At 36.6% G+C, this 16,791-nt stretch overlaps 1 protein-coding gene across 1 annotated transcript in view; it reads left to right on the top strand.

Moving 5' to 3' along the window:
- Positions 1-16,791, top strand: part of SH2D4B (SH2 domain containing 4B) — a 72,271-nt gene that overhangs the window by 36,753 nt on the left and 18,727 nt on the right. Inside the window, exon 7 of the mRNA XM_072870718.1 lies at positions 288-415. Coding sequence (XP_072726819.1) covers positions 288-415 — 128 coding nt within the window. The remainder of the gene's footprint in view (positions 1-287; positions 416-16,791) is intronic.

Here is a 16,791-nt window from a genome sequence, read left to right as displayed (position 1 = left end):
TTGTTCTTCAATTTAAGCTCTGTGCTTAAGAAAATGTTTAAGGTTCCATTCCAAATGTAAAATCAAAATATTCTGGTTTCCATAAAACCTCAAATAATTTAAACAAATTTTAAAAAGGTTAAAATTGTTCATTGAGCTATACTGAACAGCAGTTATACTCACCATTTTGTAGCTGTCTGATTTGTAAATATATAAAAAAGAGATTAATATCTGTATTGTCCCTTCCTTTCATGCACTGCTAATTCTCTGTCTGACTCTTTTCTTTAATTACTTGCCTTTCAATGCAGTAACATCTGGGAACGTCCTTCTAGACCCTTTTCCCGAGATGTCATTATTCGCTGGTTCAAAGCAGAGCAGATCCCTCGACGTGCTGGGTTTGAGAGGAACACCAACAGGATTGCTCAGTGGTTTCATGGTAATACACTGATCCTTCATTTCTTATATAATAGAGCTGTAAGCATACACTCAGGAAATAAATCTTGCCAGCTTTCATCACAAAAAGGAATGTCTACTGACATTGTGAAACCTAGTGCCTGTTAAAACAAGATTTTTGCATCATTCCTATTATTAGCATATGAATTTCTTGTTTTCTTTTTTTTTGATTAAGTAGACTAATTTGTAACTCATATCACCAAAGTTTTTTTCAGGAGTATTTTGGCCAAAATATACTTGCTGTAAAATAGCAAGCCAAGCAGGAGGAATGAGACCAAGATAGGCTGAGGAGGACTCCAAAATAAACTGGCAAATACCATAGTGATATGGTATGTGGATGACTGAGTTTTTGCTTTGCCTGATTTGCAAGAAAGACTTGAACTCATATCTGTTTACTCCTTGTACTTTCTAAACCAGGGTAGAATTTTTTCTTTCTCACTTCCTTTTGCAAACAAAAATTATTGAAAGATCTTGATTTTCTCAAAAAGACTTGGGAGTGTATGATTTTAGGCAGTTTTCATGAAATGGGAAAACCAATTCCTGTTCAGATCCATAATTTGCTGTCATATCTGCTGGAGTTCCTAGCATCTCTGAGGTTTTTGCTCTGTGTAGCATTTGCTATGCAGCTGAATCTTTGATATCAAATTCACAGGTAAGGCATATTCATAGGTATTAGCAATGATCTTTATATTTGTTAAACATGAAAAAAAGAATTCTGGCTTAAGAGCTGACATAATTGAGGGACTGGAAACACTTTAAAGTTAAATCTCAGTATTTTTTCATTGCTGTTTTTAGTGAGTCTGATATTTCTTTGTTCAAAGCACTAAGCTGACCCTGATCCTATTTTCATGATTCTCTAAGCATAAGATGAAGATGTGTGGGTGTTCTAAACTGAACCACGCAAGGAAGATTTCTGAACAAGTTTAGTGGTTCATTTATTTCAGATTCCTTTTTATGATACACAAATCCTTATGTGTTAAAAGACATCAGGAAGCTGCTATTTTCACTGGCTTAATTAGTCAAAGACAATGAAGTCAGTCACGAATAGCTTGTAAATGCTACATACTTCCATTTCTTATGAACAATGATGCAGACAGGGGTTTTTGTTTTCTTACAAAAGACCTTTGGTGTGGTTTCTTTCTGAGAGACAAACTGATTAAAATTTCATCTGTGGACGTTTTTCAAAAGTATTTTCAACCATGATCTTTCTGTGTGGTCCAATGGTAAATGTGTTCTCTGCTTGTGGGAAGTTCACATCCATATAAATTGACATGAGTAGTTATGAACATAATTCACACCTTAAGTTAAGAAGGCATCTGGACTTGAGCTAAAGCCTGTGCAGTCTTTCTACTGACTTCAGTGGCTTTTGGATTAGTCTGTTAATCACCGCAAGAACTGAGGAATTAATGATCTTTCTTCAGTTTCTCAGATCATGCTGTTCATATTTTAAGAAACTGTGACTATCCAATGACATTTGTAAAAGTGACCAAAGTACCTCGCTTGTCCTCCTCCCACTCAAGGAGCCTGACAAAGATAATTAAGATAGATTCCCAGCACAAAGCTCAGTGGTTTTCTTTGCAGAGATCCACATGAATGCTGCTTTGGTACGTATCTGCTGGGTTAGCTGTTTTAGCTTCTGCAGCTCTGGTCAGATTCATCATAATCCTTAGTGAACAACTCAGCTGCCTTGTAACTCTGCTGGAGTGGTGGAAGCTAAACATCAGGCTGTTACAGATGCAGTAGTCAATGTCTTGTAGTGTTATGTAGTGTCTATGTTACATTTTGTAATGCAGACAAACTTTGAGGAAAAAGAAACAAGCAAAAAACCTGGAGCAAAATATTACAAAGTATTGACATACTTTAACTTCTTTTTTCCAGAAAAAAACTCCTCTTCACTGAATTGGCCTCCAGTTTGGGGGCGGGGAGAGTGGGGAGAGGAAGGCAACCAAAAAAGTTTTGATCCAGCCAAAAGTCTTTTTTCTATTCTTTATTTACTTCTTATTAAAATAAAGATTGTGACTTCTATTGTATAGGCCTATTTAGGATCTGCTGTGTGTTGTTTTTTATTGTATTCAGGGAACCGGGTTATTATATATGTTTTTTGTGTATGAACAAAAATATAGCAGAATATATCTGACTTGTATAAGAAATTGGCAATACAAATGAAAGCCATTCTGCAAAGCCCGGAATTATGGCTAACCACTTGAGCCAATGGGGCAATAATATAATCATCATTTGGATAGGTGGATGTTTCTGCAGAAAGAACTGCTGCCTAGTATTTAATGTTGTCTAGTGTTATGATGACAGGTTCTTAAAACCTCAAGCATTTCTCAAAACAGGTATAATCAGGTCCTTCACATCCTTGAACAACTTCTGTTTTTTCTTATATCCCAGTTTTGGACCATAAAATGGGAGTATAATATTCTGCCTCACATTAAGGACTTTTTGAATGCAATGCACTGAGCTATCTATTACAACAGTACTGAAAAAGTAGATATTAGTTTGTTACAGAATTGCATGTTTTTGCCAAGGTCAGTAGACCGTTGCTTACCTGCTTTGACTGTAAGGTTGTTCCGCTTTCTGGCTAAAGTTAAGCATTAGCAGATTCACTGTTTTATCAAATTTTACTATGGACATATGACATTTTCTAATTATACAGAGATGAAGGTTAGAGACAGATGTGTTTGGCTAAAATAATGAAGTCCAAATAATAATGCAAAAATGTCTTTACCCTCATATATTTGGCATGTTTCCAACATTAAGTCATCAAACTGGCTTCTGTTTTAAAATATATATCATCTAGGGCATTTTCATGGTATGTGAAACAGCGTAACGTATGGCATACTTAATGTACCTGAAGTTTTCCTTTTGTCTTCATTTGAAGAATCACTACAAAATGTTTAATTCGAAGTGGAGTGGTAAAATATGTAGTAAAGAAAAGTATTTTTCAAATCTGAGCATTTCCTTCCTTATTCACAAAAAGTTACTTCTTAAACGAATATCAGCTTCAACTTCATTCATCTCCATTTGTCTCTTGAAATTATCATCACTTCTCTGAACTCCACTAAGATGTTTTTAGCTCATTTTGAATAGGCTTTACTGTTTTCTAGATTAAAAAAATGAACATGTTAAAGATACAAACTGTAATATTCAGCTGAGTTTTGGATGTAAATTCTATTATCTTTGCTATGTTTGAGTAATAGATCCCTGCTAAAACCTAGATAATTTACCCCTTCAATATAGGATGATTTTTTTTAAGTTTGTAAAGAAAAAAATGTTATTTTTAAATATCTATTTTAAAATGTTATTTGTAACTTAAAACCATCTTTAATCCCTTCAGAAACCATAAAATTATATGATCTTTACTTCATTTGGATTGGGAAGCAATGAACCTTTTTTTTAAGTGGCTTATGCTCACTTAGGGGCCACAGTGCAATCATGCTCAGTTCTCAAGCTGCTAAAATGAAAGAGAATCAGAACAAGCAATTAAGGTGTCACCGAGACTGTCTTGGGATATAAGGTAATTGGTGTCTATATCTTTTGTACAAAACCCAGATGTTTCTTTTGTATTGTTTCATAGTTGCCTTAGGTTTGAGTAAAAAGAATTACACCTTCAGTTTTTTGACTATGAAAACTAAGAAATTGGTCTAAATTTAGTCAAAGGTAAATTCTGATCATTTTGATAACCAGAAAGTTCATAATCATATTCTGATTTCTTACCTGCTAATTGATGAATGTGGGCAGATGAATCTAACTTTACAAGAGCATCCTAATGTTGTATCAAGATGTATGAAACTTTTTTGTAAATCTGAATTCAGAATATTCTTTGCCAAGATCTCAGTTGCTGGTACACTTTAAAAACTGAGAAGTAATTTGGTGTTTAGGATGGGAGGTCTGCCTCTCAAAAGGGCTAGAAAGGGAGACACACTCATTGTTTTCGCCAAGTTTAGCTTTGAACTGGAATTTTCTCTTCAAACCTCCTTGCGACCCATGCCAAGTAAAGGAAAAGTTACCAGCCTTCCCTATATGTTGAAGAGTTTTGCCAAACTCTATCACAGACATTAGCAAATTGTAGTTTTCAGTTTACTGCAGGCATAAGACACTGGGAATAGAATTCCATATGGCAATAAAACTAGAGGCCTCTTCCTCCCATACGTATTTAACAAAAGGATGGTGGTGGCTGAAACAGATAATATTTCCATATTTTTGATATTTTTTTTTTAACTTCCGTTGTTAGACTTTTCACTCTCACATATTCTCTTCTGCACTTGATTATTTTCCATTCAGAACACAGGAGAGTGTTGCTGTTTGCGGGGGGGGCTGATCTCTAAATATTTCCTCAGCTTTAGTTGAGACCAATGTTTTATGATTGTTGATGTTATTTATCTATGATATAAAAGGAATCTCTCGGATATGTAGTGAGTATAATACGGCATGACAAAATGAGAAATTTATTCATTGCCTGTCTGTGAGGTGGCTGTATGCACGTTTGCTAAGCATCTACTGTAGCACTATCAGATCTCTACTTGCCTTCAGGTTGAAAGGAAAGTTCAGAGGCTGATATCACAGATCTGGAAACATGAGGTAGTTGCCCTAAAGGTTGTACCTTTAAAATGTAATTGCAGTAGCATGGTTCCTATTGTGGAGAACTATTTTTTCAAGGGAAGTCAGGGTGGCAGTGCAGTTACTGGCTAAGGGAGCGGCAAGCTGTGAAGAAGCTGATCAGAGCAAGTTGAAGGATGGATTGCAAAATGCTGAGAGAAGCAGAAGCTGAGTAATCCCTGAGGTCAGGAGAGCCAAGGAAGACAATTTTCAGTTTAACAGGATCATGTTGCAAACGTTTATAGATCAAGGTTTAATTTCAGATGGCTAATATTGTTTTCAGGAAGAAACTTGTTTTCAAGAGGAAAATCTGGCAGACCTAAATAGTGACAACAGTTCTGTAAATCAGGTGCTCTCACTAAAGGATTCAAGACTTAATATTTCTGAAAGTCTACTAATTTTGAGTCCTTCAACAGCAGTGGCAATACTGGGCATATTGGTATAGCTGAACTGTGGGAAATATCTTATAAAATATAGCTTGTATTGTAATATTTTCTAAGGGACAGAGAAATGGTGGTAGTTTGGTTTGAAAAACATCTAACAGTGAATATAGTTTGCTGCTTTGAACATAAAAGCACCCTTTTTCTTCTGCTCTTGAAGAAGAACCTTCCAATCATTCAATAAATGCATGTTAGGAAGATGTAAAGCAAGAGTTGTAAACCCAGCAGAAATACAACCTTCTTGATATTAATGATCTATTTTTTAATTCACTGCTTTATCGTTATCTAGCTTTTACTTCTATTTGAGAAAGTACACAGATAGATTCTCTGCTTAAGTAAACTGAGACCCAGGGGTCTGGGATTTTTTTTCCCTTCTAGAATTGTTGTTGATGGGGTACTTTGGGAAAAAGATACAAGATCTTGTTAAAAATCTCCTGAATTCATTGAGAGCTTTTCCACTGTCTTCCACAGGCCTTGAAAGATGCATCCAAAAAATAGCTATGTGCAAAGCTTGGTATCTAAAACACCTTGTGATTAGGAAACATGTGGAATGGAATCGGAGAATTCCTGACTCAAATGATAAAAACAGCTAAAATAAAAGTTGTCAATTACAATGTACCTGCTGCCTTGCACACATTTGCAGGACAGCTCTGGGTCTCTAATTTATGCAAGTAAATGAAGAAGAAGTAGTGTGAGATTAAAAAAGTTACAGAATATCAAAATTTATTTTGAACAATTGTCTGGGAAAAGTAAAAAAAAGACGACTTTCGAGATGACAGATTTAGAAGAGGCTATGTCTTACTCTCTTTATCAAAAAGGTAGATTTCTCTGTTTTCTGCTCTGCCAGCCTGTTCTCAGAGAGGGCGGACACAGTTGTGATTAGCAGTTCAAATATCTGTAGACTTTGTGGCTTGTGACTGCTGCAGGTATACACCCAGGTCAACACAGGCTCACAGTTATTGCCACCTGGTTGATTTTGTGTAAAACAAGTAATGCCACAGTCATTTAGTATTAATCATCATTCCTGATCTGTGTGGATTTCTCCAAAAATGTTGTTAGGAATGAGTGTTACCTTTGCTGGGAATCTTGGCAGGAAAAACAGATATGGAACAAGCTTGGACACCAAATTATGCTCTCATCACATAACTCTATATTAGAAAATGAGTTGCCGCATACTGTTAGGCCTGAGTGGGGAGGCATGCACTGCTGCCACCCCTATTGTCCCTATTCTGTGGTTAAACAGAGCGCATTAGTTTCCAAGGCTGCTTAGTCCTGTGCTTTTCATCACTGCTGAATTCAAACACAGAGATGAATGATATTCATATCACAATGGTTACTCAGGATGAATGAGAGCCCTCTGTTGTATTACATAAAGGGGTTGCTAAACACTGAATGAAACAAGTCAGGCTGGAAAATCTGTGGCTAGCATTTGAAGGACTGATGATAGGCTCACTCTGGTTTTGCACCATGGCCTTTAAATAGTAATAATACTGTAATTGTACTTTACTTTGAAATAATTGCAAGGCAGTAATGTTTATAACCTACACATACAGGTTTTATTGGGGCCCTATACACAGACCAGTTTTTCCTTGCAGTTTTATATATATTCTCTATATGGGTGGATTTACACATTGTTATTAGAGCCATGATCATCTGTTTACTTGCTGTGAGATGGAACACTTTTTTATATTTTCAGAACATATTCCTATAAAACATCTACTGGATGTTCTGATAGTATTTTTCAAAGATAGTACAGTTTTAGAGGTAAGTGTTTAGATCCTATGGTAGATTCTGGTGCTTGATTATGGATGTCTCAAGTCAAGTCAGACCCATAACATCCAACAAAACCCAAATACTTCATCAGCTCTAATTCAGTTCTCAGCTTCTTCCTTAAGAAATGAGAGGTGCTCTGCTGTTTTCTGAGAAATAAGATTATCCTTCATATACTAAGTCATTCCACTTAGGTCATAATGATTGTTTCAGTCTGTCAGTTCTTTTGAAGGCTTTGGAATTGTTTTTCTAGTGCCATTACAGTTCCAAAGTGTCTACACAGACAGGTTATTAGCAAACAAAATAAATGTTTTAGACTCATGGCTCCCCTTAGAAGGGAGCAAAGTATCAAAGTGAAGTAATGTGAGCTGTAACATGCTCCAAGGAGAAAGGAAGCACAAAAGAACAACAGGGAAATTGTAGAATGAGGCAATTGAATAATTAATGTAAATAGGCTAATTGCTAATGTGAAATGAGCTTTCTTATTCTTTTACAATACATTGTCCTTCTTGACTGCTTTTTAACTGGAAGCTATATTCTAAAGATTAGGCATGTTCTAAAGATAGAAGGCAGCAATTTTTCTGAACAGGTATTGTAGAAACTAAAAATGAGAGATACTAAAGAGCATGTGACCACAAAGGGGAAACAAGTTTGATGAAGTGTTAATGGTTTAATGCATACAAACAGGTCAGGTGCATTGCCCATACAGTGCACTGCTAGTCAAAGATTTAAAAAAAAAAAAAAGAAAAGAAAAAGAAGAACCCTTTCAAGTTCAAGTTTTTGCCAGACAATTCTTTGCATTTGTGAAGAATATGCACCAGCTTTTTCATAGTTTACTTCCAGATGAATTTACTAATCTCTTAATGAAAAAATATTTTGCTATTGAAAATTACATTCTGAAGACTTCCTGCTCCCTTTATTTAAAACACTTCAAGATTTTCTTCTCCATGTGCTACTATTAGAGTATGATATAGTGAGCAATTATGATTTAATTTAGTGAGCCATCGTGGTAGCTTAATGTATTTACCTGTAGTTTTACATTACAGTTCTGTGTTCTGTCTCCTTATTGAACTGGACTGTGTGTGAGTATATTTCTTTATTACTGCAGCTCCTTCAGTCAGGCTTTCTTTATCAAATTACATAAAACAAACAGGAGAGGTGTTCCTGAATGGAAAGCTTGCTGTTAGTGTTTGGAAATGAATAATCATTTATAAAACCAAGTGATATAAGAGCATGAGTTATTTGGAAGAAATCATACATAAAGACTTAAAACTTACCCATTTTAAAGAAAAGGAACGTTATATTCAAGTAAAAAGCCCTGTCATCTACAAAGATTGTTTATGCTAAGATTGGAAGAAATTACAATGACTGTTTATGGTGACCAAAGCGAACGCAAGAAGGCCTTGTTCATCTGTCCAGCAGCCTGAATCTGAGCTATGGTTCCCTTTCACATATATTGTAGTGTGTTCCTTATGCGCTGGATCATGCTTTCTCCTTTCTGTGTCAATTCTATGTGTGTTAATTGGTTACTTAGTTTATCCATGCACAAGGTGCACTTAGATGTCAGTTAGATGCACAAGACGTTCAGCTCATACTGCATACGCTGTATTAAATGCTGTATCTGGATGCTTCCTGATCACCCCCCCAGCATACCACAGGTGTCCTGTGTAGAACCTTGTTAGTCTTGGGTATGAATTAATGATATTCTGCTTATTGTTAGTCCATATCTAACTGTTTATCAGCCATGCCTCCAGCTCTCGTTCCTTTGCCTGCACACTTACAATAACATGCCTTCTATTTTACAGGCTTCCATATATTTTCTTCAGCTTATGCTAGACTAAGTTATATTTATTATTTTATCTGCAGTATTTTCTATTTAAAGCACAGCAAATACTTGCAGACTGAAGGTCAGAAAATTGTACTGGTTTCTCAGCAGATGGCCTTGTTACTGGTCCTTCTGTCTTGCTACGCAAAGTATTGAAACGGCAGTCCTATTGATCCAGCCTCAAGGCAAAAGATTACAGGTTATTAGTTTGACAGCTCCTTTGAAATAACGCTGTTTTCCTGCTAAGCAAACACAACTTTCTCAAACAGGGTATCAGCAGGTATGGTGTGTAGTCACGCAGAGGGGAAAAGCACGCGACTGTACAAAATTATGTTGTTGGTTTAGCTTAATTCCAGTTCATCCAGTTAGGAGCAGATTGTGACACTTAAACTGCTTTCACCACAGGAGATAAACAGTAAGAGACGATACGAAAACAAAGGGAAGAGATTTCTGCAACTCTGTAGGCAACTAACCTGTATGTGCAACTTCACCATGTGACGCTGGCATGGAGGCAGAATGAGGTGGAGTGTGGGAAACATAAATTTGCCCTTCCCCTGCAAAAGTTAAGGGAACGACAGCTCCCTTTCTTCTCTCTTGGATTTCAGAAAGGTCAGTTCTTCCTTCTCCTGGCCTTTCAGTGAATGGGTCTGTCAAATCACAAACTCATGAATCTTTTTAAGAGGTAAAACTCCAAAAGAGCTATGCAGATTAGCACGCTGATTAGCATTGGCTCTGACTGGATCATACCTTACCTTTCTACCCAAGACTAGCATCTGTAATATAATACACAATTGTCGTGGTTTAACCCCAGCCGGCAACTAAGCACCACACAGCTGCTCGCTCACTCCCCCTGGGTGGGATGGGGGAGAGAATCAGAAGGGTAAAAGTGAGAAAACTCGTGGGTTGAGATAAAGACAGTTTAATAGGGAAAGCAAAAGCTGTGCACGCAAACAAAGCAAAACAAGGAATTCATTCACTCCTTCCCATGGGCAGGCAGGTGTTCAGCCATCTCCAGGAAAGCAGGGCTCCATCACGCGTAACGGTTACTTGGGAAGACCAATGTCATCACTCTGAACATCCCCCCCTTCCTTCTTCTTCCCCGAGCTGTATATGCTGAGCATGATGCCATATGGTATGGAATATCCCTTTGGGCAGTTGGGGTCAGCTGTCCCAGCCGTGTCCCCTCCCAGCTTCTTGTGCAGCCCCAGCCTCCTCGCTGGTGGGGTGGGGTGAGGAGCAGAAAAGGCCTTGACTCTGTGTGAGCGCTGCTCAGCAGTCACTAAAACATCCCTGTGTTATCAACACTGTTTCCAGCACAAACCCAAACCATAGCCCCATACTAGCTACTATGAAGAAAATTAACTGTATCCCAGTCAAAACCAGCACAACAATAGTTCTTAATCCATGATAGGGAGGACTCAGATCTAAATTATATATAATTCCATGGAAGATTCTGCCACTGCTGTTACCACTGCTTCTCACAATTAAACACAGCATGGATCTTTCATGAGTGCATGTGGCTGTTGTAAATTCATTCCAGTATGCTTGATAAAAAGAATCTTTTGTACTTGAAGTGAGCTGCAAACATTTATAGATATTTCAATTCAAGATACAAGAAAGTAATAGTTCATTAGTCATGGGACAGAGCTCCCTCTCCTATTTTCTCTCTTAACTCTGCTACGGTTTACAGGGTGGGGACGGAAGCTTTGGGAGCTAAGATGGTGGTAGCAACAAATGATTCTGCACACTTGCTGTCTGTGTCCAGATCCTCTTATCATGTAAACTGGAATAGTTCCATTGATGAAATTTAGTATAAATGAAAGACTCTTAATTCTAGACTTTGTATTAGAAATTAAATAAAAAATTCTGTTTGCTTCTGTTTGTAACTTTTTCAGAACCTCACATGAAGTTGGTCCCTCCATTGAAGCCATTTCTGCTTACTAAGTAGTGGCTTCAAACACCTAATTCAGATTATCCTGCTGTGAGTTTGAGCTTAGCTGCTAGCTCACCTTAATTCCAGTGCTGGTAGGAAATGAGGCTATTTAGTGGCTGGTTTTTAGTGGCTTAACTGAGAACTGGGTCAAACCCCAGAGGATGTCCAGAACTGGATCATTGTAAGACCTGCTTGTGTTTATTATACTGCTGCTCATTAGGCGTGAAGTTTTTACTATCCCAATGTTATTCTCATTTGACTTTCAACAGCGCTTCACTGTCTTGTTCACTTTATTGAGTGACTAAAGGTAACTTTTTCCCCTGAGGAACAGTACACTAAATCAATATGCAAGAATGTGGCAAGCAGCTAGAAAGCACTGTAATTAACAAAGTTAGCTTAAAGTTCCCAAATCTAGCCAAGTGTGTGAGAAGAAAAATTAGTTATCAATATTATCCCTAGATTTACTTTTCTTCGAGTTGTGTAAAGAAGAATAGTTTCTTAAGTACTTACAGAAAATACAACAAACTGCTTTGTAGAAATCTATCTGGAACTGCTATTTTAATTTGAATATGGGAAAATACTCCAGATATAGCATGATTTAAATTTGTATCCCTTTTAGCAATAAAAGTTCTAATGATTACTTGATTAGAAAACATGTAGAAAGATTTCTTCTAAGCTCAGTGATGTCATCTGGAAGATTCACACAGATGTAAATAGATTCCATATTTGACCGCTAATGTACCTAATAAAGTATGCATTCTTAAACCTTACACAACTTGAATATATTTGAGGCAAAAACATTTTCCTTCACCTATGAAAAAAACATGAAAAGCAAAGAACACAGTATATTTTTCTGCTTAGTTATCTGTTGTAACACCAGCTGTAAAATTCGAATTCCAGGGCTCCATGTTAACTGTGACTTTTATTTTTCTCCTTCTATTGAGTGAGCTCTGCTGACACTGTGATTCACTATTACAGTTGTCATTTGGGTTTATAGAAAATGGATCTTGATGGCATCTTCAACACCTATGAGACTATAGTGTTCTACGTAAGCTGTAAGATATATATGCTTTTGAAGACCATGATGGGCACGTGCATGTATTTGTATACATGTAAAGTTTTCCTACATTTTGGATCTATTAATTTCATTATAAAAAGGAGAAGGGTTGATAGGTTATTTTTGAGTGTGGGATGTATTTTTGTTGATAACCAAGGGGTTTTTTATTATTTAAAAACAAATTGAGAATCCATTCAACTGCTTTTCTTCCGTCTAATTCACAATCAAGAATGTTATCATTAAAGCCTCCTGAAAAGTTTTTATACCTTATACTCACAAATTGTTGTGGTGATTGCAGAGCCAGTTGTGCTATATAATTGCCATAATCAGCTGATACCTAGTCAGTGTATTCATGATAGTGTGTCAAATTGCCTATAAACTGTGGGCCAAATTTATAACAATAGTCTAGGTTCTTCCTGAAACTAATAGTTTCATGCTGGGAGCATAGACCAACCCTCAGCTATGTCATAAAGTACAAGGAAACATACCATGGGAAGAGAGAAGCTGGAGCTTACTGCACCCTAGTGACGATGCCATTCTGGTCTCTACCCACCTGAATGAGCCTTGGGCTGCCTTCCTAGGGCTGAAGTAGAATGGACCCCAGAATCAAAAAGTCAACTGTTGTTGCTTATGGAGCTGGAGGTCTAACAAGAGGTTTAATGAGTCTTGTTGGATGCAATGAAGAATGAAAATCTAACTTCCAAATACTCAGATAAAAAGCAAATTAAAATTAAAATAGCATAGGTACATCAATACAAATCAGTATCAATATAAAAAGGCCAGTGGAAAACATTAGCAACTCTAGCAAATTAGCAGCTTGACAGAGGCTGTAATGTGATATCTTGTTTACTACCATGTAACTCAATTAACTTCTAGACATTTCGGTGTCCATTCACTGGGCAAATGCTCTTACAGTGAGACCACTAAATTAATGAAGTTGTATTCATAATGCATTCCCAGTGTACTGAATGACAAATCAATACTAGCATAAAATAAAGCCATTTAAACTAGCAATATACCAGGAAGACTCCCAAAGAAGGCTCTGAACATTCCTAATGCTCAAAAACATGGTCAGCCTAGATATCACCTCTCCGTCGTTAACCAGTAGAATTACAAACCCTTTCCCACACAGCTGTGCATTTTGTATTACACTATTCAAGATGTTTGTTCACAGAAATTTGACGTTTGCATAAAACTTACTAAGTATGGATGTATATGGAGAGATTTGGCTTTCAGTTTACATACAAGCAGATTTTGAATATCTAATAGTCCTTACTCATGCCAAAATCTTACTTCTCTGTTTCACAGTAGTAATTTTGAAGCTTGTTTGTTTTAGGTAGAACTACAAATTAATTACCTTTATGGAAAGTAATTTAAGTATTTATTCAATATTATTTCTGCTGCAGAGATGCATCATATAGAAAACTGAAGTATAGAAGTATCAGTAACGTCTGCTAGTCTAAAGCCAATCCAGTTTTCTTCCTTTTTATACCACTAGCATGATCATTGTTCTTCAGATGTTCTTAAAATGTGCTTTCATTCAGTATATCTCATTTCTTTTTTTAAGTTCTATTCTAAATAGGATTACGGTATATTTCCTGTTTGCCTGAAGCTGTAATCTATATTTTTGGTTGCTTTATAGCACCCAAATAAAATACGTCAGCCCTCTAATAAAGACAGTAAGTTCAGTTTCTAAGTCCAAATTTGAATTGTTGGGCTTTATCTTAATTCACCAAAATTGTGAAAAACTTAAGTATGTATTGAAAATATTCTTAAATGGACTTTGCTTTTGTAATGAAGAAATTATATTGCTTTTATACAAGACATATTGTCGAGTTTTATGGCAATGTGGAGAAGAAAAGAATGCCTGAGAATGACTCCTTTCTTTTTTTTTTTTTTTTTTTTGGTAGGGATGAGCTTGAGAAAGTGACCCCGCTGATTTTTCCTGAGTTTTAACCATTAAAACTTGCAGGCTTTTTATAATTTAGCTCATGACTGAATGTGCTGTTTTTCCCTCCTGGGTTTTTTGTACGGTTCTTGGAGATGCCCTGATAAAGGCAGGAGTACCCATAAAATGTGGTGATATAGATAGGGCTGCTTTGCTTTTGTTTGTCTTTTTATAGTCAATCTCTGCATCATGCAGCCTCCAGTGCAATTAACTCATGACTTAAGAATCTTCTTCTTGTTCATTTTGCTACTTCTCATTGGCTTGATGAGATTTGCCAGTAGCTTCCTATTATCTAAGTAATTTGTTCCTTTTCTTCATTTAGTAAATCCAGTAGCTATGTTTCATAGGTATTTACAGCTATGGCAGTAGTGGCATAGGAAAACTGCACTAAGACTTAATATTGGCATCTTACTTATTCCTTTTGATATGAAATCATAGCATATTACAATTCTCAGTAATTTATTACTATTATTATTAGAAAGCTTTTTGGCAGCTGGTTGTCTCGGTCCAGTCTGTGTGGACAAGGGCCTGAGTTTTTAATTTCTCTGTATTTTCTGTTCTCAATTACATGATGGAGAAATGGCTATAATGGGTCACAAAACCGCCCCAGAATAAATGACTGCACAACATACAAGGCAAAAGCAAATCAGGCCCTAACTGTTCTGCCAGAGTTTATATTGATTTATTACATTATTTATTCAGTATGATGTCATAGTCATAGCCTAGACATTAGGAATTCCATGGGCACTGAATTAAAGCCCCTGTTTTCCTCTAGAAGTGGTATATTCATGATAGAGCATGCAAATGGTGGGGTAACCACAGTGGGCTTTTTTAATGAACGTGCATTATTGTTCTATACATCCTTAAGTGTGGCCACGTTTATAGAAGAGGGGCTGGTTACACAAAGGATCAAGTCTGCATTTGCAAACATAAGTGATTGTTTGCCTAAGCATCCATGTATTCACAATTCAGAACCATCAAAAATGATTTACATATCAATACTGTAAGACTGTAAGCGAAACCATATATAAGTGGTTTTAGCATATTGTGTTTTTCTTATGTCAAAATTATTTGAGGACAGAAAGAAGCATCTTACTCCTTAAGAAACATCAGTATATTAAAATGTGTAGTGCAGATGCAGAACTTGGTGCTAAAATAAATATATTGTACATTTTTAGCATTTAATTTTTTAAATAGTGCTTATGGAATTACATGTTTTGTATAGTATTCCACACTCCAGTCAGTAATGCTTATTTTGGAGCTAGTAAAATATGTATGCTGTTTTAAAGGATTGCATAGTTTATCCTTCTAGGTAGAAGTTTTGCGCTTGACTTGTATTTCTTGTTGAGATTAAACACCTGTTGATTTGCAAGTACGAGCATTTCTTCTGGCACTGGTTTTTAAAGAAAATCTTGGTGGTTAAATGTACATATATACTTGGGTGAAGGGAGAAGTGGCAAGCAGATAAAAATCTGATGAGATTTTTTTTCAAAAGCGCTCTCTGAGACTAACAGTAGTTTTAACGCTCGCAATTCTTCATGCTCATCTTTCACTTGCAGAAAGTGGGAAATGGTAACATTTACACGCACTAAGTGAGCAGGTGTGTAGAGTTTTAAGTTCCAAATGCAGCTTGCATGGCAAATCAGAGAACTTGCGCTCAATTCTGCGTCTAATGCCTTCAGTGTTTAAAGTGTCCAGTGATTGATGATTTTGAATTGCAAATAATTGCTACTTTTATATGACTGTTTCTTTAAATTCTTTTTTAAAGGAGCCTTTGATTCAAGAAAGAATTGCCCCCAACCTCACAAACTTTTCTCAGTTTCTGTGTGTTCAGAACTGTACCTCCCAAGTCTCCTTTAGCAACTATCCATCAGCCAGTAATGGGCTCTTTGAAACCATGCCTCTGCAGGAATGTCATCCCAGCCAAGACTATTTAGTAGTAGTGCTATTCCATGCACTATTCTTGTCTTTGGTCCGTCTGTGCCCCCTGGAGTGTCATCTGGCAATGTTGCCTCAGAATTCGTTGTACAAAGCCAGGAAGGGGCTACAAAGAGACTACCTTTAACTAATTCTTCTAGTTTGCCTTTTTACAGAAATCTAAAGGGCTTTATTTTGTTTTGTGCAATTGGTTTGGTAAAAGCTCAGTCTTCCATGTTTTTTCATGTCCGTGCTGCCCTCAGAAGTATTTAGGAGGAACAAGGACTTACGATGGCTGGAGTTATGAGAACATAAATGGATCCCAGGAGGGCTTTTGCTTTCTCATCCTCTCCTCTCACAGATCAGCTTTCTCATCTTTTTCCTTGATTTAGGTCTCATTTGCATACCAGAAGATTTTCTCTCTCATTTTCAAATTCAGCAAAATTTGAGGATTTAAATGAGAAGTAACAAGGTGAGAAATGTAAACAAGTGAAGTGGTTAAGAAGTCCTTGCAAATGATGCCCACAAGCTAGAAGTTCCCTTTCTTTTTCCTGTGTTGCTTGCAAGACCAAGACTGAATGAATGCAAATATTTTGTCTGCCTAGAGAAAGGATAGTGAATACTGGCCACTAGCTTTATAAAAAAATGCTACATTTTTCAGTTTTCACACAAAACACAATATCAGTGACTATTGTACCAGAACAGATGTGCTTCTCTTTGCTGGACCAGGATCAGAGCTTAAATCAGCTTCTTTGCTCTACAATGTGTTTGTATTACACCACTGTACTATTTCTAGCCCTGTCAGGCTGCTCTAGTGAGATATTTCTGTGTGCTTTACTGATTAAGCAATTTTTAATGTTTCAGAAG

The sequence above is a fragment of the Ciconia boyciana genome, chromosome 8, assembly GCF_034638445.1.
Source record: "Ciconia boyciana chromosome 8, ASM3463844v1, whole genome shotgun sequence".
Lineage (NCBI taxonomy): Eukaryota > Metazoa > Chordata > Aves > Ciconiiformes > Ciconiidae > Ciconia > Ciconia boyciana.
Note: the sequence above shows the minus strand (reverse complement) of the source record. Positions and strands in the feature narration are given on the sequence as shown.